The sequence below is a fragment of the Ascaphus truei genome, chromosome 16 (assembly GCF_040206685.1).
Source record: "Ascaphus truei isolate aAscTru1 chromosome 16, aAscTru1.hap1, whole genome shotgun sequence".
In the NCBI taxonomy this organism is placed as follows: domain Eukaryota; kingdom Metazoa; phylum Chordata; class Amphibia; order Anura; family Ascaphidae; genus Ascaphus; species Ascaphus truei.
In genome coordinates this window covers 34671271-34692432 of record NC_134498.1, presented here as the reverse complement: position 1 = coordinate 34692432, position 21162 = coordinate 34671271, and the positions used below count along the sequence as shown (strand labels likewise).

Here is a 21162-nt window from a genome sequence, read left to right as displayed (position 1 = left end):
CAGAGAGTGAAGACACTGACCGTGTATATAAACTGCCAATCTGGGAGGTGAGAGCCTGCTCTCACGGTGCACTAGTCGTGCTGGTTAGTGTGAGGCATATGCTCATGTGTGCTTCTTAGCTGTTTGTGAAGCAAAATCAGTGGCTCCTATGACAGTACACAGGTAGTGTCTGTTAACATGAGGCTCTTGAAGATCAAAGTCATGTCCCTTGGCATGAAACATATATATGTGTCAAAACAGTGTGAGATGCAAAGTCAGGGACTCCTAGCACAGTACACAAGTAGTGCCTGTTAACATGAATTATGTACAGATCACGGGGTTCATTCGTCCTTCAGCAGCAGACGTACCTCTTGGAGCATGGCCATGCACCTTCGGCTGCATACCGGGTGCTCAAAGTTAACAGCCTGAGGTGCGTCTATGCTAAATATCTATTTACAAGATGCTACAGTAGCAAAGCCCCATATCGAGGTGCTGGGGATAGGAAGCGCTCCGACCGTAAGCGCATGTCCCGCCCCACTGACGTAATGACGTCATCAATCGCCGACGTACGTTTCGCTAGGTACTGCTTTTTCAAGGCTGGGCATCTGTCGTTTAGAAGCTCATAAACCAAGCTCACTCAAACCAAATCAAACGATTGCACTATGTAACCTTTTTGTTGCGGGAGACACCTGCAACACATTACATAGCACCAAACTGAGCTAACGAAAATAAAGGACATATTCAATGAGTTGGAGGTAGGAACGGATGCCAAGTACAGCTCAACCCCATTATAACGCGATCCATGACAACGCAAATCCGCTTATAACGCGATGCAGGCGTGGCTCCCAATTTTTGTATTTATGAATACTTTACAACACGATTATTGGTATCTTAAATACTTTATTGTACAATGCTTACAATTGCACATTATTTCTGCAATCCACTTATAGACCGATGCGATTCTTTGGACGCCAAGCACAGCGTTATAAGGGGGTTGAGCTGTATAAGCATTTAAAAATATTTTTGATTATCCTGGGACGGTTCATAAAAGCCAACAGTTCATTCAAAAATTGGAATGAGAGATCCAATAAATGAGAACAATCAGATTTGGATGTCAATCTGATCTCACCCGTTGCTGAGTAACCAGTGCCAAGGATATTCCGACATCTAACATCATAGTGGTTTGATTGTTCTCATTTATTGGATAGCTCATTCCATTTTTTTAATGAACTGTTGACTATTATGAACTCACTGGCGCTGGATAAGTCCTATTTTTCTATAGTACTTTATCTGATTGATCAAATAATCAGAAGACTACACCAGACAGCCACATACCGCAGTGTTTTCACTTTACTTCTCATATGCATCGATTGTTGTAGCAGTCTATATGTTGATTCACATGCGCACATTTGGTTCACATTAATACTAAGAGTAGCACTTCACACTATTTTTTTTTATATTCTGAAAGGGTACTTAAATAATGTTACCTAACGTTTAGGGTGGCCTTTACTTCCCTTACCTTTGCAGAACTCTATCTAGTCCAAAAACCCACCTTTCCAGGTGGCTACTGGCCATACAATATGGTGTATTCCTGTATCTGATTACCTTATTACTAGGAGGAAGCAAGCAACATGGGCTGTTGCGCTCCCCTCGTTCAGTCACTGTTGGTTATGGAAACAATGGATCATTTCCAGACTTTAAAAAATGATTTGCAGTAGATAAACGTGTCAGATAATGGCATCAATTACCCAGTTATAAGCTGTTAAACACTGGCGTTTGTGCTACAATATGTCTCAAAATGCCACATACAGGTGTACTGTAGCAAGAGACTGTTTTCAACACCGGGTCAAGCCGTGGGACAGCAATTGCCCGGAGGCTTATCACTGCGGGGGGTGGTCCAATCCAGGGAGCTTGGACCACCCACAGTGCAATGGCAGCAGCACTATCTCCAGAACCACAGCTATCCGCTTCATCAGCTGCGGTTCCTAAGGCAGTAAGTCTTGATACATCTGTACGTCAATTATGCCCACTTTCATGAAGATAGATTATTTCTAACGAAAGTTTAGAGTAACTTGAGCTTAAGAAAATAGCCATATTTCAACATTATTGTTGGCAGTGCTAGTACTGTACCATACTATTTCTTATACAATAGAGCTATTATTGGTAACTAAGATTGAGCTGCAATGTCAATGGATTTTCTACTCCACTGCAGAGTGTGTAACATAAATGCTGCTAGTGACAGATTTAAAACAGAAGTTTTTCAGATCATTGTCAGCCCTGTGAAGAGGGGGGAGTGGCAGCCCTTACAATTTCTATGTTCCCTGTATGCTCCGGCACAATAATTAAGAGATTATTTTAATAGTTATGGTGTGAAGAAATGGCTCAAGAAAAACACTTTCATTTATAATGTCTCCTCGCATTTATAAAATGTTACCATACTTAAAAACGAACCAATGGTTGGATAGAACAGTAAAGAAGATACATGTATCGGTAGAACGGTGTTGGCAAGGGCAGTGGTGGGTTTACGTATAAAATAAATAAGCTACAGTTTAGCGCCTCCAAATACTAAGATTTGTTTTCTTTCTTAATTACCTATAATGTATTTAAGGGGCCCTGTAAATCCAAAGGGTTTAGTCATGCTAAAAATACATTTGAATAAAATCAAAAGCGGTTTGAATCTTTAGGAACAAAAGTTGAACTTATGTTGAAAGCAACCTGCCATGTAAAGATGGACAACAGCGAGTCAACGAAATGAAGCAGAAGAACATCATGGTTTAGTTAGCTCCTTCCTTTCGACATCATATCCGCAGTCCCTGTTTTGTTTACGTTCTAGGAATGGACTCTCACACCACCTTTCAATTGTGAGGACCAAACAGTTAGTAGTTACTCTGCCCACCATATTTTAAAAAAAAATTATTTAAAGGGGCCTCATCTTGATCGTAGCTTGGGGCCTGAACCCGGCACTGGGCAAGGGTAATTTCTAGGAACACTAATTATCTTTACTAGTTCTTTTTTTTCCATGGTACCTGCAGAGACGTTATGAAACAAAACTTTCCAAAAAGTGGTGCAGGAAAAAAACAAATACGGCATAACATGTTAATGGGTTCTAGTAATGGAAATGTCATGCATTTAAAACCAAGGTAACAAAAAAGAGCATTTTCTCTGAAGCATTTCCAGAACATTACAGGGAATTGTGTGGAAGACTAAAAACAGTTGTTTGAGCACCGGACTTAATAATAGATATTTGTGTAGCCCTGGTTCCTAGCGAACACAGACCACTACCATATGCTGTATAACCTGTAAGCTCACAGGGCCTGAGCCTCTGCCACGGAGAGCCTGGGGTACGTGCAATACTTATAACTTGGTGCAGCGCCTCCACCTGCGACAGCTTCCGCCCGAGGGGAAGTGGTTCTTCGCAGGAACTTATGTACATAAACACACACAGCAATATACCTTAACCAATTAACTTTACTGGCACGAACTCAATGACACAACCTCTCTCTTATTCTATCAGAAACCAGTGTCCCTCTTGGAGGGGACACTACACTCAGCGTCCTGCCGAACGCTCACTCTCCCCTCCCCTTCACCGGGTGATCCCACCCCGAGTCCAGTTCCCTCTTGTAATAAGTCCCCCCACCCGCAAGTGAGTCAGTGAATGTATAGGTATGTGACTGCGCAGCCACCGTGTCCTGAGTGAATGATGGTACCGTTGGTGCACTTGACGTTTACCTGCCGGGCACTCCAGTACCCGGTCCTGCAACCGTCTTCACAAAGGATCGGCATGGGCTTAGATGACGTCACCCGTAGGTGTCCGGGGCGATCCCACCCAGACATGCAGCAACTTGGTAGCGGGGTCTGAGCCCAGACTTCCCGCCAACTTAGAACTGTCCCGGTAGCACTCACGTAACCAATAAGGGAATCCGGAACCTGTCTATGGCCAGTCCCTAACTCCGCTTCACACTACTGGGGCTCAGGGCCTAACTGGGCCTGGGGAATGCGGCCTAGGTAGGGAGCGGACTGCCTCCCTACACTGAAGCTCCTTCTCCTTCCTCCTACAGCCAGCTCTGACACAACGTGCGTGCCCCTACCTCCTTTCCTCCCTTACTCCCACCTAATTGGTCCTTGCACATTACGGGGACCCGCGGGGCTGCTGGGACCCGTAGTTCCCTAACCTCCCTCCTATCCGAGCTCTCCTCCTTCGCGGGCTTTTCTCACTTTGTCCCGCGCATGCGCTACCTCCTCCCGGACCAGTTCTGTGCCTGCGCCAACCTTAGCATGGCGTCTCTCTCTACGCGGAACCTCCATATCGGAGCGTTCCCTAGGTGCAGCCTCTCCCACCCACAACAACCAATGGTGGTAAAACCGGGTCCTGGCTACATCTGTAAAGGTGGAGCCGGACAGATGAAAGTTTGCAAGATGCAATGTGCACTTACAGTAAAGGCTTCTTTCTCTAACATCTTCTTTGCTTAACCTTTTACCTAAACCTTGCCTTCCAGCAGATTTAAGACATTGTTCACAGGAAGGCTATGTCTATTAGTGCCATGCTAAAACCATTCTCACCTCAACTGCAACTAGCCCTCCTATTGGTTGTCTGCGTATCAGTCTCTTTCTTACCAGCTCTTTTATTGGCTACAGTACAAGAGCATTCAGTTTTGTTCAGTCTCAGAACAGACACAGATAATATATGAATATATATACTGTATAGTGAGCGTGTAAATTGTGTGGTGAAGCAGATTTGTGGAAATACGACAGGGAGTTTTCCCAGAAGATGCCGGTGCATAAGCCGTTGTGGTGGGACGAGAAGTAGATGAATGTGAAAATGTATTAAGAGACAGAATAAAGTGAATAATTAAAGAAAACGTAATTATAAAAAGCACAAGATCTGAGGGTGATGAAACCACAATATACTGTAGATTGATCCTAGTAGTTAGTGATAATTTAAGCAAAAAGATAAGCAATGAACGGAGCCTGTATATTTATATTTGTACTACAGGAATATTGGGGTAAAGGTCCCCCCAAAATGACTAGTGCTACAGAGCATTATACCCACATATTGATAAATTGCTGCATCCGGAGTCAGAATGAGAAATGAACAGTGGAGCTGATATAAATTAACCCCTAGTTGGGACGTGGTCTGGCAAGACTATGAAGGGTTGTCCGGGAGAAGTCCTAGGACCCACCTAGACCCCATACAAGAGTCCTGCAACATAATAAACCAGTACACCTGGGGAAGCTCCAATTTCCAAAGTAGTATCAGAGTACTCACATATGTCTTTCAATCATCCGGTATTTCGTGTTCTCCACGCTGTTTGAAGATGCAGAGAGAATTCACCGTCACTGGGAAGGAGAGTGAGACAGCGGGCACGGCCGCACAGCAAAAATGGCAAAAGGCTGCACTGCGCTATAGGATAACTTTATTAAAGCATAGGATCATTTAAAAACAAGAGGAAGGGTGGCACCCCCCCGCGCCTCTTACGCGTTTCACACGCTATGGGCTTTTTCAAAGAGTGACATTACTCGTGCACAGCCTCCTGAAATACCGGAAGAAAACCGGATGTGACATCACTTCACCAATTGGATGCGAGTACTCCTTAGCTGGTATACAGCTGGTGAATACACTTCATGACTGTTGCATGCTATTGAATTATGTACCTTAGTTATTTAAATTACTAAATGAATTAATTAATTGATAGTTCCCATCCCCCCCCCACTTTACTTGATTTTAATATTATTTGCATCTTCTTATTATGCAGTATTTTTTCGCATCTTCATGTATGAGTGGTTTGTTACATTTCTCTGTATACATTATCATGTATGTGCCACTCTCCATGAAGATGTGCGATTATAGATTAAATATTTGTGTGTTGTTCTATATAGTGTTTAAATTTGAATGGTCTGTTTTAAATGTTTTTATTAATTGTCTTTATTGCGCATGGCCTTGGTGCCTGATGCACTTCGTATGTGCATACACTTACCAGGAGTGCGGTCTCCCTGTATACCAGCTAAGGAGTACTCGCATCCAATTGGTGAAGTGATGTCACATCCGGTTTGCTTCCGGTATTTCAGGAGGCTGTGCACCAGTAATGTCACTCTTTGAAAAAGCCCATAGCGGGTGAAACGCGTAAGAGGCGTGGGGGGGGTGCCACCCTTCCTCTTGTTTTTAAATGATCCTATGCTTTAATAAAGTTATCCTATAGCGCAGTCCAGCCTTTTGCCATTTTTGAGGTGCGGCCGTGCCCGCTGTCTCACTCTCCTTCCCAGTGACAGTGAATTCTCTATTTATATTTGTAGAACAAAAATTATCCTTATTAAGTTCTTGTTCGATAATGCAGATTGAAAAATCAATTGCATTAAATCACACGTTGGCTTTTCAGAGGTGCAGTCACACTGGAAGAGACCCTGTCCTCTTAAATAGATAGGTAAATACAGAAGGGATTTAATGCCTCCTGTACAATCTATATAAACGAAATTGCACAGATCTAGTCTAATAAAATGAAAATATATAACATCCAGATAGTACCAAGAATATTAATCTTCAAATAATAATGGCGCTTGCTTGTCAAACTGCAGTTATAACTGTGTAATCTCTAGAGCAGCAGAGGCGGCACACATTTTAGTCTAACCCAGTAGAGCGAGGTTGCCAATGTTCTGTTCATCTGTTATTTAATGTCATCTGGCCTCAGTAACTCATAGCCCTCAGTAAATATTATTACTTTGTGCTTGAAGTGCTTTCAAGGTTATAAACACAATCAACAAAATAGATATCCTTTGGAGGTATGCTGTTCGTAGACAGTGTAGACCATCAGCTGGTTTAGCTCACACTGTTAGAGCTGTTGTTCTGAATAACAAGAGATTGTGTGGGTTCAACTTCTGATCCTGTTGGTTTTGGCACCATACCCCATTCCTAAGGTGTCTTAGTCTTGTAACCCAATAACACTTTGTGTGCTGTGTGAAGCTAGTGTAACCCCTTCCTACTGTTTGTAGGGTTTTATTTATTGTAAATAAAGTATTTCAATTCTGTATGTGTCTGGCAGATGGAACAGTGAATATGTTTGTCCATGTTATGTTATACCGTAGCCACCTTTGTTCATATCCGTCATGTCTCACCAAAATGAGTGCATATTTATGTAGTATCTCCCTCCCCCTGGCTTCCTTTAAAAGCAGACCACTTGCCTTTCCTGGTTGACAGTTTAATGTTCCTTGTGGAACACACCTGAGATACCTGTGAGATATGCCTATAGCTACAGTAGATCTGTGGCCTACAAAAGCAGTGGTTGTGGGTTCTAGTCCTGCTGATTCTGACCCCATTATAGCCATTAGGTTGGTGCCTTAGGTTGCGCTTATAGTGCTGGTGACGCAACAAAACAAATGCATTGACGCTCTCGCGTGTTCTTATAGTAAGAGCGGCGTGACGGATTGGTCGCGATCGCTGGAAGTCATCTCTATTTGATTTTCCAGCGACCGTCGCGTCGCCGGCACTAGAAGCGTAGCCTTATGCTTATTATGAAATTTATATAGTTTGTAATGAAAGGCTTTTAGAAAATGTGGGATGGGACTCCTTTCAATATACTTTGAGTAGATAATCGCATATTTCTCAGGTGTGCTCCTTTTTTCAGCACAGGTATGTGTCCCTCATTTATTTGGAGGGACATTCAAGGGGATATATATACAACTGGCGACTGCTGATAAAGTTAGACCGCTCTCTTTCATATTCCAGGAAACTAATTTTGACAGTTTTGCCCATGCCACTCCCAGTGACAAAAATGTGAAAAATAATAATAAAGTGACTATTGTGAAAAAGAAAAAATAGATTTTGCAGCTCCAACCTTCACATAGACTGTATGCTTAGTCTATTCAAATAATGGTAGTTTCTACAGTATAGAAGACATACTACACTGTATGTCCTGCATTTTCTTTATCTGAACGTGCCACAAGGAAGCCACGTAAGAGGAGACTGATAGAGGGGACAACTAGCTGACACAAGTCCATCTTTGACCCTATTTTACTTTCATTGGGTAAAATCACCTACGCTCCACCCCTCCAAAGAGACTACCCTCTGCCTGCATCTCATGGACCCCTCAGAATATTGATGTTTGCAGGGGGTCAGGCCCCTAAAACCACAGGGCCCACCCCGTTGACAGCCCTGGTGAGTCTATTTGTTATAAAGGGCTATGGGAGGCCTTACAATATATATCCGTGTATCATTATATTAGGGACAAGGTTGTTTGTTTACTGTTTCTGTTTGTTATTCAGGTATTCGAGTTATTGAGGCGTGGATATGTGGTGAATCGTATGTCCATTGGGTGGTGAAGAGACACCGGGTTTTTTTTTGTACGGGATTCAGTTGGGATTCGTGAAAGTTTCATGGTGGGGTAAGAGGGGCCTGCAGTGACCTCAGTTAATCCCGCAGTTGTTGGCAAAGAAAGGGTTAGTTGGGGTGCCGAGGGTGTTGGTGTTGCATGTTGTGGTTATTGACTTAGCTGAGGTGCAGTCTATGGAATTGATGAGGTCGAGGAGTAGGGATATCTCCCAATTGTTATGGCATTTGCATAATCCATTCCTGGGTTGGTCGGAGATTTCCCCCAGATTGGTGTGGTGGGGGCTAGGAACGGCAGGGCCATTGAGACGTCGAGGAGGAAAGTAAATAAGGCAATGGCAGCGTTTGTTGAGGAGCTGGGCGGATTATTGATTCGGCACACAGATCTGGAAGGCACTTCGGCAGGCTTGTGTAGGGGAGATGGGGTGCAGCTCTTAAATATTGGGAGTGTTCTCTTCAGTCTGATTTTGCAGGACACAAGGGTGGCAGGTATGTTGGCGGCCGCAAGGCCAGTTAGAGGCGGATAAATACCCTTGCTTATGGCGGGATGGTCTTATGTTTGTTGTGGAGACCTTACCGTGGCTTTTAGTGCAGATCGGTCGACCTCTTGTGGTGTGGTAACGGGGAATAGTGGTGTCATACGAGGCTAATACGGCAGGTCTCGAAGTGACCTTCCAAGTAATGTGTATCTTACAGTGTCAACAGACTCGTGGCGACTTGGCGTTCGAGTCACAGTTATACTGTGGGCGTTTTTGTGTGTGGTGTTCAGAACAACCAGGCAGGTCCCCGGGAAAGTAAAATGTTAAGTTGTGTATTGGTTGTTATGCTGTAATTAAAACATGCTGTGACAATTGGTATCCACTCATTCTGGTGTCAGCATGTTTGTTTAAGGTTGGGAAGAGGGGACAAAATCGGAGGCTGGGTAAGTCATTTAAACTTGTTTGAAAAAAAAAAAAAAAAACACTATCCGTTGTGCAGAATCATTGTGCTTTTCATCAACAAAGTGATGAATTTGTTAAAGAAAATGAAAGAACTGCTGGCAGTACTGCCAGAGATCTTTATCACAGGAGACAAGGTGTCAAAAATCTTATAAAAAAAATTAAAATAAAAAACCCACAGGATTTAAAATTCCAGAACATTGTGGGAATTGGATAACAAACAAACATACAGTTACCAGGTGAGAGATGACAACAACATATAAAATCCTGAGCAGATCAAAATGTGAGACATTTTAATTATGGTGTTAGAAGAATAATCAGCACTTCCATGTCATCAAAAAATCTTTTCTGGGCCCCGAAAACTAAATAATTGTCTCTTCATTTTTGAAACCTTTAATAAAAAATTTTTTTTTTAATTAATTTTATTTATTTTCCACATTTTGAAGATACAGCAAACACAAAATAAAGCAAAGCTTACAGACTGCGCGTCTTCATTCTAATGCACCTTATTGTGCTGTAAAAATATCGCGTGATCGGCTTGAACCTCAGCTGTTTCCCGGCCCTTTCATTAAAATGCTGAGAATTCTGTAGGGATAATCCTGTCAAAAGTGTCTATGTTGCTTAGCTTGAAATAATCCAAAGAACACAGCATGTTTCTTTCACATTGATATGTTTTCTGCTGACTAACAACATCTGACATCCGCAGAATGACTGGTAGGAGATGCAGAGGCACAAACACACGCACTGCAATACCTTTGACCTTTACAATAAAACTTGAAAAGATGAATAGTGAAGGCCCGTGCGCGTATTTTATTTAGACCCTATGGGCGCAGTAATAAATCAATAACATACATAAAATAGTCTTATGTCAACTTTCAGGTTCGGTGAAATAAAAAAAATAATGTCCCATCCCTGGTGAGGAGAAGCATTCTCCTGGCAAAGCTGAGGATACGTGGCAGTGGTTAGTGACCCTTTGGAGACGTTCCCTGCTCTTCAACTTCTCCTCTCCACTTAGCCTTTCTGTCAATGTTCCTTTTAAGCATTGTGTATTCTTCCTTGGATGCCTGTAATGAGAGGCAGCGACACAAAGTTGTGACATGTGCAATGTACTTCCATCGTGCAATGATGTAATATACTACAGCATGATATACCATGCCAACATCCTCACTGAATGCTGTAGAATTCTGCATGCCGTCGGCTCCCCCTCTCAATGTTTCAGAGTTACAGTAAGCTGATGAATGGGAGGACAGACAGGGCCGCAGCCAGCTTTCCTGGGGCCCAGGACGATAGTATCCTCTGCCTCCCCCTTTCTCTTACATACACCCTGGCTCTCTCATTCCCCTCTATTCCCCTCTTCCCCATGTATTTCTCTCCCCATCTCTGTCTCTCACTGCCCTGCCCTCTCTCCCAAACTCTCTACCCCCCTTCCATCTCCTTTCACTCACTCTCCTCTCACTCAATCCTTCCCCCTTCTCCCACTCCCTCCTCCTTACACTCAACCCCCTACTCATTCACCCTGTCCCCACTGATCACACACACAATTCCCGACAACCCCCCCCCCCCCCCGCCCACCCACACACAATGCTCCCACAAAATCGCTCTACACACACACACACACACACACACACACACACACAATAGCCAACCTCTGGCTGGAAAGTACAGATGTAGCAGTCGTTAATACTCTTTTTGGCGCTTTGCAGCGGGATACACACAACGCACCAGCGGGAGCAGACACCATTGTGTCTGCATTAGCAGCATGTGAAAAAGGGGCGGCTAACTCTGTATTGCACCTGTACCAGTGGCTGCAATAACGCCTGCTACATCTTCAGCTTTCTGGATAAATAGCCCCACAATGCTCTCACTATGTTTTCTTATTTCACAAACCATACAATGCAAACACAATAAAAAGAAAGCACAGTTAGAGAGAATGTGCAAAGGCGCGTATGAAACCAACGCACTTACTTTTTTGCCAGCAATCACCATTACTATGCAGCCAACAACAGTCAGTGCTATCATTCCGTAGCATATCTTTATCCGGACATTATTTTGGGAAGCTGCGATGACCTCGAATCTAAAAAAAAATGGAAACAAAAACTGAAACCTGATCATACTGTATATGAACTCTCGAAAGCTTGTCCTATGACAAATTATTAGCCCAATAAAAAAAGGTATCACCTAATACTGAAGAACTCATTTATTCTGCACTATCGCAACTGGACTGACACGGCTATTTTCTGATTATATATATATATATATATATATATATATATATATATATACACACACATATATATATATATATATATATATATATATATATATATATATTTATATATATATATATGTGTGTATGTACAGTGTGTATGTGTGTGTGTATATATATATATATATATATATATATATATATATATATATATATATATACACACATACTGTACACACATAGGATTGAAGCAGGGGGTCTCCGTAGTTGGTCCCCATTAATGCCAGCTCGGGGGACCCCCTGCTTCCGGAGATATAGACCTCCGCAGCGGGTGCCGGTGGCTGCTCCGCTAGCAGGGATCACATAATGGCCGCTTTTCAAAGCTCCCGTTCCCTGCGGGCCAATAAGAATCTGTGACATCATCTGGTGCGGCTTCTTATTGGCCCACGTGACTTGGGGGCCTTAAACTTGCAGGAGATACCAGCACCCTCTTCGAAGGTCTGTATCTCTGAAAGCAGGGGGTCTCCAGAGTTGAAATGAATGGGGTTCAGCTCCGGAAACCCCCTGCTTCAAACCAATGTTAAAAAAAAAAAGAATACATTTTAAAAAAGCCCATGAACGGCTCCTTTATTTCAGACCACCTTTTTTAAATAACTTGCAGCATCGCTACTAGAACACATCCCCCGTTTACCATTGTGTTATAGAAAGAAATCCAACGAGGAAAAAACAGAGCACTGCGAATCCAAATAATCTGGGGCCAAGCAATATTGATGATTAAATAAAAAATGATCCTTTATTGGTGGACTGACATCATGGAGGTGAAAAAAGTTTTGTGTTATACCATTAATCCTAGGGCCCATATTCACTAAATGGTGCTAAGCTTTAGCACGCCCCATTTCTTATTCAAATGATTGTGACTTAAGACATGTTAAAGCTTAGCACCCTGTAGGGCCTGTGTGTGTGTGTGTGTGTGTGTGTGTGTGTGTGTGTGTGTGTGTGTGTGTGTGTGTGTGTGTGTGTGTGTGTGTGTGTGTGTGTGTGTGTGTGTGTGATTTCTTGTCTAGTGTGATTACTGGTTTTGCATATAATAATTAAATAATAGTTGTTTCTTTTTGTATAGTTTTTTTTTTTTTTTGTAAAGGTAGCGCTTTAGAGACATTTTTGCAGACACGTCCCTGCCCCGTGGAGCTTACAATCTATGTTTTGGTGGTGTTAACTCAGGAAATATTACAACTTTTGCTGTTTTAGGTAACGTCAAGGTTTTTTACCCTTCCAGCATTTAACGGATCTTGACGTGGTTATTGTGAATATAATTCTTGTTCACAAAAATCTGAAGTCTAACTGAATATATTGTAATGGTCTGATCTTATATACAATAAATATATTTGATATTTTAATCACATTATCTTCTTTTATCTTTCTAATAATGTTCTCCTTTTCGATAAAGCCGACCACTTAATTTGAAATGATTAGATGTTTTCCAAGTATACTGCCAAATTACAGGATTTAAGTAGAATTACAATCATTACATGATTCAAAATGTATTGTGCTTCTGCGTTTTTTAAGACGAGCCCAGTAAAGCTCTTAAAATGTCACATTATTGTTAAGTCCACTTCAAGTTTAAAAGGGGGACTCAGTCAGTCAATTAACAGTTCCCATAAGGTTTTCCTTTGTGTGTTTAACGGACTTACTGTGCCTGCCAGGTAACAATTACAATTACAATGTACTTTTCTGAAAAATATACTGTACTGTAGTTAGCTTTTCTTACAATTTACTAGAAATAACTAAAAGATGCCTGACGGTAACAGTGCTTATTCGTCAGAATAGAGACGGGAGATTTTTATTTTACTTTAAATAGCAATCTGAAATCCGTGGCCGGATTGTAAAAAATTCGGACACGTATTAATCTGCAGGGGGAGGGGGGGCGGGGAGGGGATATCGCTCCGCGGATTAATCTATGTGTAGATATTTAAGAATCCGTCCGGATTGTACCCAGTGGCGGGTTGGGATTAATCCGCACTGATGTTGTAGTGCCGCAGACTGATTGTGGTGGGGGGATGGATCCAGATTTGGATTGGTTTGCCCAGCTCAGGTTAAGAACTCCCTCCCAGGGGTGGATTGCAGGAAGATAGCAGCCCGGGCGATTCCTTCAATAGCGGCCCTCCTCCTTCAGCATTGCAGCGTCATGACGTTGCGTTGTCATGGCAACGCACCGCTGTGTGACGCCATGTTGTAATGGCAATGCTTCGCCATGTGACGTCGCGTCGCCATGACAACGCAATGCTGCAGGAGGAGATGCCGCTCCGGAGGAGGTAAGAGACTTCCCCCCCTCTCTAATACTACAGCACTCACTGACTCCAACACACAGACACACACATTTGTGTGATTGTTTGTGTTGAATTGTGTGTGTGATTGTGTTGAATTGTGTGATTGTGGCGATTTTTTTTGTGTGGAATTGTGTGTGTGATTTTTTGTGTGGAATGGTGTGTGATTGTATGTATGTGATTGTGTGTGTGCGTGCACCTTCGTGGGGCCCCGTGCTCCATCCTCCTGCCGGCGCTGGGATCTAACTTCCGCCCGACTGGAGGAGGAAACGTGGGGCCCCTGGACCAGCAAGACCGCCACTCACCCCAATGTAAGTGTGTGTTGAGGGGGGCGGGTGGTGGGGGGTCCTACCTTCTCCTGAGCACCCCTCATCCTGCAGCACCACATTGTCATGGCTACCCGACGTCACACTGCCATAATGCTACAGGAGGAGGTGCTGCACTTCAAGGTAAGACCCCCCACCACTTCCACTGAGGGGGGGGGGCCTCGCTGCCAGCGCGCTACCTAACCTTGGGCCCTGCTAAGGCCGGCCTGAATTATTTCTTTTTTGTGTGCGTGAGGGAGAGGAGGAAGACAAAGAAAGGGCGTGAGTCCAGGAGGGAGAGGTGGACTGAGGTGGGGAGAGAGAAATACATGGGGGGAGGGAAGGAGAGCAAGGTGGCGTGTGAGAGGTGAGAGCAAGGTGGTGTGTACGGGGGAGAAGGGTGTTCACAAGGCCGCTGACACGGAGACCCCAGTTGAAACTAATTCTACATTTAACTTAGGGGGCCCAATAATAATTTTTTTTCAGGGGGGCCAAAAAAAATGTAGTTATGCCACTGCGCAGCATAAATGCAACTGGCATTCCTCTTTTCCAATGGTGCTTTCAAGCACTCCTCGGGCTCCAGGAGATGGAAATTAAGGCTGAGTCCATGGTCAGTGCTTAGGCGCTGACCCGTGCAGAGGCGCGCTGACTCTTGTCAGTGAGCCCTGCAGCCGCAATGAGCGACTTTAGCAGGGCCTCGCGCACGCTTCCGCAGGCGTGCGGAGGCGTAGCACTTAACATTTTTTTAGTTTTGGTGCTCACGGGAGCGCAGGGCCGGTCACGTGAGCGGTTCGCCCAATGAGGGCGAATCAGCTCCGTGACGTCACTGGCCCGCCCCCGGACGGCGCGCGAACTAAAGCCAGGTCAGCGCGCCTCCGCACGGCTGGAGTCACCATGGACTCAGCCTAAGAGTTTTTCCAGGGAATTTTAACCATGTTTCAAAATATATTCTTCTTACAGGGAAGCATGCAACATGTACAGCTGTATTCTTTGCATATTCACAGTTAATGTGGCCGGAAGGATAGTTAATCCTGGCCTGTTTAATGCTATAATTCAACTGTTATTTACTTACGAAACAAATGCAGGGATATCTTCCTCTTTTTTGAAACGCCCAGACCATAGAAGTATCTTTTTATCAAAGTTTGTAGGTCTTCTTTCATTTCTGTACAGATGCTGAGCCTGACCTTAAATTACCACAAAGAAAAAAAATATATGAAGTCTCTGAGAAATATACAGTACTTGTGGTTCATTTCTAATAAAACATTTTTAAATGCATACTGTACGTTGATAAATAAGTGAATACATAGAATATGTATTCTACAATTAAGCCATCATGTTATTAATTAATTCAATAATTAATAATAATGTAATAATTAACTAGCATGTTGCATCAGTCTAGTAGTTGCACTGGAAAAAAATTATATCAAGTTCAAAAAACAAATCTTTTGTTCTGAAATTAGTTTGACAAAAAAAAAGTAAAGGACATGGATTGGGAAAATTTACTAAAAATATGAAAAACACTGTCTTCTGCAGAGATGTGCAAACTTTTTGCACAAGTTAGCAAATTTTGTAAACGTCACCCTTTTTGGGTCAACAAAAACAAAAAAAAAGAGGTTGCTTCGATTCAAAAGTCAATGGACATGGCATGTTTAATTTCAATTTATTTGATCGATCCTTGAAAATAAATAAATAAATAAAATGAAATTAGTCACGGGCTGCTATTCAGCACTTTAAAAATGTTTTGAACAATTTGGGCTGAAACATTTGCCACTAAAAGTGAGTTACATTTTTTTTGCTGGTTTTTCACATTTTTTGGTACATTTCGATCAAAACTGCTGTGAAGTGAATCTCAACAAGTTCCACGTCTGGTTTTCAGATTATCCTACAATACCGCTACTATTCTTTTAAATTAATGTCTAGACACTAGGTTCTTGCAGTTGACCATGTGCCTGTTTTTGTGCTCCGGTCCAGGTTTTTCTGGAGCTTGCCCTCACTTGGCTATTATCGGCCATCTTGCTTCCTGGCAACCTCCTATTTCATGCTGCACTTCCTACAGGATGTTGTCGAGCAAAGTTCCTGACCTTGTGGCTGTCCCAGCTCTGTTACTGTCCATTTCCTGTGTCTTTGGATTCCCTGTTGCTGACCTCTGCATGTGACCCCGACCTTGCACCTTTGCTGTCTACCTTGACCTCAGCCTCTTATCCTGACCTTGCACCTTTGCCGCCTGCTGACTACGTTAACTCTAAACAGGGCTCCCTCCCCTAGCTCTGGTCGATGAATATATACCCCTATCATAGCTTTGCGGGTCCGCTACCTGATCTGACATGAGCACCGTTATAATATGGCAGATATAAAATGTGCACACCATGAAAATGTCAAAATGTCAACGTTTGCAAAAAGCAACTAACCTCTCTGGTCTACCTTATGACGACAAATTATATTCAGAAAAAGTTATCGTCCAGCAGCTATCCCGTCTAATTATATATATATTTACAGGATTCAGGGCCCTGGATCCTCCGGAGATAAAAGACATTGTTTTAACTCTGTGGCCCCTGCAGGTTCCCGAGATGCTTGCCGGTGATCACCTGTCATATTTATACGACTTTCCAATAGGAAGCTGCAATATAAGGTGGGGGCTTTAACCCCGGTAAAGACGTGCGGACCTGACATGATTTGCATCGCTGCTGGTTTCATCGAACCTTTTCAAAAAGTTTTGGATTGAAGTGATGTGAAATTCCTTAACATCTGTGAAACGTTCCCACATCTCTACCGGTAACTACACTGGTCATTTTCTCGTGAGCTAGGGTAAAACAAACAAAGTGTACTCTAGGTTGAATGGCTGCTTTAACTTCTTAGAGAGGGGAAACGGGGAGCGAACGAGTCAGTGCCACAAGATGCCATATCCTGGGGTAGCCAAATTCAGTCCTCAGGAGCCCCCAACCGGACAGGTTTTAAGGATGCCCCAGCTCAATCAACTGAGCCACTGATTGAGCACCTGTGCTGAAGCAGGGAGTGATTGAGCAACCTGTGCTGAAGCAGGGATATCCTGAAAACCTGACCTGTTGGTGGCTCTTGAAGTCGGAGTTTGGCCACTGGCACCCCATATACATTGTTGCATTCCGGTGACGTTGTGACCTTCATAAATAAGTTTGTTTCTTCCTGAAAATGTGCAAAGGGTAGTGGGATTTCTCTCAAAGAATATAGCACTGATATGTAAGCAACAGACTTTGGGGCAAATTCTATAAAGTGCATAGTGGCCGTTCGGGCTTATTTTGGTCGAAAAACACATCCGATTCAGACTTTATTCAAAATTAGTCCCTTTTTGTGAACGTGCGATTTTCTATAAACATTTTCAAAATATGTTTGCCAACAAGCGAACCTGATCAGGTTCCCACAAGTAGCCCATGTTCAATAGTAAATAAATACCTACTTTATATTGCTGTGGAATAAGTGGGCGCCTAGAGATGTGAAAATCTGTCCCTGGTCACTTTCCAAAAGTTCACTCAAAATGTTTATGAAATGGGCAAATTTGTAATAGGTTGAAGCAAAGGCTATTTGTCACCGCAAAGCTTTCAAAATGAGCGCTTCTCAATTGATCTATGCTAACATTGGTGAGGGTCACCATTTTTTTTTCCACAAAATGTTTATAAAAGTTGATATCAAGGTGCTCTCGAAGGTCCAGATGCACAAAGTTCAGTTATTGACCTAAGTCAACATCTCATTAAAGCTGCAGTTCAGTCTTTTTTTTTTTTTTTAATTTATTTTTTTACTTCAATAGTTTTATGTGTGCAATCTCTAATTACCTAAAGAACTGTATAGCTGCAGGTCAATTCGTTCTCCATGTATTGATAGGTCGAAATTTGGTGACATAATTAGTGAAGGGATCTGTTTATATTCTGCTTGTCTGTCAGTGGAAGCTCATGAATATTCATGAGCAATCCTGCACTGACATGTGCTAGAGGGAGGGCACGGCTGACAAAGGGGTGTGCCAGGGCTTGTGACAGGACATGAAGGGGCGGTGCCTTAGCAAATGGCTGTTAAAATAGAATACAAGAAAATTGGTCTTTCAAAGTTGTTTTTTTAAAAACAGAAAATGCTAAAAGTATTTTTTCTTACTACAGAACTGATTTATTAAAAAAACCACACATGCAGGATATTGACTGAACTGCAGCTTTAAGTGCCAACTTGTATCTTCAAAGCTCCCTAATGCTAAGTTAAACGAGATGATAGTTAATGCCTAAGTAACGCTGGCCTCGGCTCCCATCTGGACACTGAAATGTAGGTTTTGGGGGAGAGAGAACAAAGAAGAGTCTCCTTCTCTCCTGCAAAACTTATATTTCTGGATCTGAATGGGAGTAACGCCACTTTAATTAAAGCTGCAGTTCAAGCAATATCCTGCATGTGTGTTTTTTTTAATAAATCAGTTCTGTAGTAAGAAAAAATACTTTTAGCATTTTCTGTTTTAAAAAAAAAAACAACTTTGAAAGACCAATTTTCTTGTATTCTATTTTTAAAAGCATGCTTGTTGCTATAGCAACCATTTACATTCCCCATATTTAAAGATGTCGCCAAACTTTGCCGATCAATAGACGGAGAACAAATTGACCGGCAGCTATGCAGTTCTTTAGGTAATTAGAAATTGCCCACATGAAACTATTGAAGTAAAAAAAAAAAACGGGAGCTTGAACTGCAGCTTTAATGATTTTGATAAAGAACCATTAACTGCCATTGGCAGATCTAGGCCCAAGTAAGATATTTGCCGGTAGTGATTTCTGGTGACGTAGCATATGTTTGCAAATGTTGCACAAGATCCGAATGACCACATTTGAGAACTTCCTCAAAGTTCTCGCCTATATCCAGGGCCCGCCCAAGCTTTAGATACTTGGGGCTGGTTGTTGTGAAATCGCAGCTTTCGGAAGATTTTGGTTGACACCATTCTCATCACATTGTCAGCCCTGTCCTGCCTCTGCAAGCCAATACGCTGTGATTTGTAACTCCTTGAGATGCTGAGAATCCAGCACTGATGGAGTTAAATGCAGTTCCAGCATTGTTGGGTATGCTTTGCAACTGCACAGTAATTATTCACCAGTATAACACTCCCTTGTACAGTGATCTTTAAATGACCTCCTTGTGGCTCTCTCAGAAATGTTCATCTAGTAATACCTCGACATATTATTTATTGGTATATACTGTATATATAAATAAAAGTGCAAGTGCAAACTTGCCAAGATTCGGTTTGGCAATGTTGGGGGATTTTTTAAACTTTAAAAAAAAAAAAAACATTTTACTTTAACTTTTTAGCCAAAACATAATGTGGGCAAAATAACCATAGCCCCAAAAAACGGAAAATCTCATATTTCAAGGTCTGGAATTGACTTTTACTTGGCAAACTTCTTGTAAACTTTGAAAACTGTGTACAGTACATCTGTTTGCTTTGAGAAAATGACAAATTTCACATGGTTCTTCATCTTGGACTGAGAGAGCAAGAGAATGACCTCACTCACTTAAGTCTGCGTCCATAGAGGGGGGAGCAGTGCTGAACTGTGCTGACGCTCGTCTGCTGAAGCCTGTGCGATTTCCATCACATGCAGGCGAGCCAGCGTGCACGATCGGGAGGCGGGGCAGTGACGTCGCTGGGCCAATAGCCCGCGACGCACCGACGTCAACATCACGGCGCCGTGACGTTGACGCTGCTGTGCTTGGAGGTTTTCAGCCGACAGCGCGCTGAAAAACAGCTTTGGCTGTCGGCTGAAAAATCCAACTCCTCAGCACGCCTGCGGACACTCGCGTGAGCCCCCTCTAAAGACATCCTCATTGAGGATGCCGGGGCTCAGCGCAGAGCGTCCACACGGATGAGCGCTGCCTGTCCTTCCATGTACGCAGCCTAAGGCTGAGTCCATGCTGCCGCAGACCGTGCTGAGGTGTCCGTGCACGGCACGATCACATTGTCTTAAGACATTGATCGTGCCCATAGACCGCGCGGGCAACAGCAGGAGGGGGCGCGCATTGCGCGAGGAATCAGCTGAAACAGATTTCTCTGTGCGACGGGCAGGTCACGTGAGCGGTTCGTCCAATGAGGGCGAACCAGCTTTGTGACGTCAATAACGCCCCTAGACACGCCCCCCCAATGGCGCGTCCAGCATGTCCGAAAAACGCACCCGCTTCACGGAGGTGATGTCACAGACGCGCACGCCTCCGCGCGGGGGAAGGCTGTATGGACTCAGCCTTATGTGTTACAAGGCAGACATACACTGCGCACTGTAAAACTTAGGTGCAACAATATGTCAGATAACAAAAGTGGTCAATACTGGATAAAGAGATTTATTTCTTTAAGTATTTATTGCTATTGCTCCATTTAACACACACACACACACACACACACACACACACACACACACACACACACACACACACACACACACACACAATAAAAACATTATTTTATCTCTACTCACCGGAAGATGATGGGGCAGTGACTTTCTCTTTCAATTTATCCACATTCTGGCAGTAAGACCTCCTCTGCAGTGCACTCCGGGTGCTACACGTAGCAGAGTATACATTCCTGACAAGAGACTTGTACCTGAGTAAACTTAATCCAGACATTGTGCTCCCAATGCCAGCCTTCCGTGCTGTGCTGTGCTGTGCTGTGCGTGGCTCTATCTGCGTGCAGACTCACTGCTGCAGGAACTGAAATGCTACAAAGTGTTTTGTAAAACGAGAGGCATTGTCCATGACGTCACAAGAGGAAACAGTGCCCGCAATACTGGATTTCCCCTAGTCACTGTGATTGCACACCTAGTGTAGTCAGGTGGGAGGGAGGGGTGTGTGACAGCTCCCTGCACAGCAGGGCAGACACTGCACGTACACAGCCTGTCTGTTTCCTGGAAGACAGTACATTTACTATACACAGAACAAGCTTACAGCAGCTCTGTGTTTCTCCTTTAAACCTGAATATTATTAGGACTAAGGAGAAATTATAGGGGGGGGAAAGACACCCGAATGTTGAATACTTGACAGTTTGAGCAGTGTAGTAAGATAAGCAGATACCTTGGTGAGGTGGTGGGCAAGTTTATCATACTTTGGGCAAATTATG

General features: G+C 43.2%; 1 protein-coding gene across 1 annotated transcript; it reads right to left on the bottom strand.

Moving 5' to 3' along the window:
* Positions 1–10019: 10019 nt before the first annotated feature.
* Positions 10020–20818, bottom strand: LOC142467451 (protein FAM162A-like). The gene is made up of 4 exons (XM_075573143.1): positions 20525–20818; positions 15142–15253; positions 11200–11308; positions 10020–10298 (listed from the first exon to the last, which is right to left on the bottom strand). Exons 1-4 carry the CDS (start codon positions 20670–20672, stop codon positions 10197–10199), a joined length of 471 nt encoding a protein of 156 aa, XP_075429258.1. The 5' UTR covers positions 20673–20818; the 3' UTR covers positions 10020–10196.
* Positions 20819–21162: the final 344 nt, after the last annotated feature.

Bases quoted from the DNA above. Each gene is read 5' to 3' on its own strand.
- LOC142467451 (XM_075573143.1), bottom strand. From the start codon at position 20,672: ATGTCTGGATTAAGTTTACTCAGGTACAAGTCTCTTGTCAGGAATGTA. The intron at 15,254-20,524 runs GTGAGTAGAGAT...TGGTAATTTAAG, and splicing joins CACTGCCCCATCATCTTCCG to GTCAGGCTCAGCATCTGTAC. The intron at 10,299-11,199 runs GTAAGTGCGTTG...CTCTCATTACAG, and splicing joins TGGTGATTGCTGGCAAAAAA to GCATCCAAGGAAGAATACAC.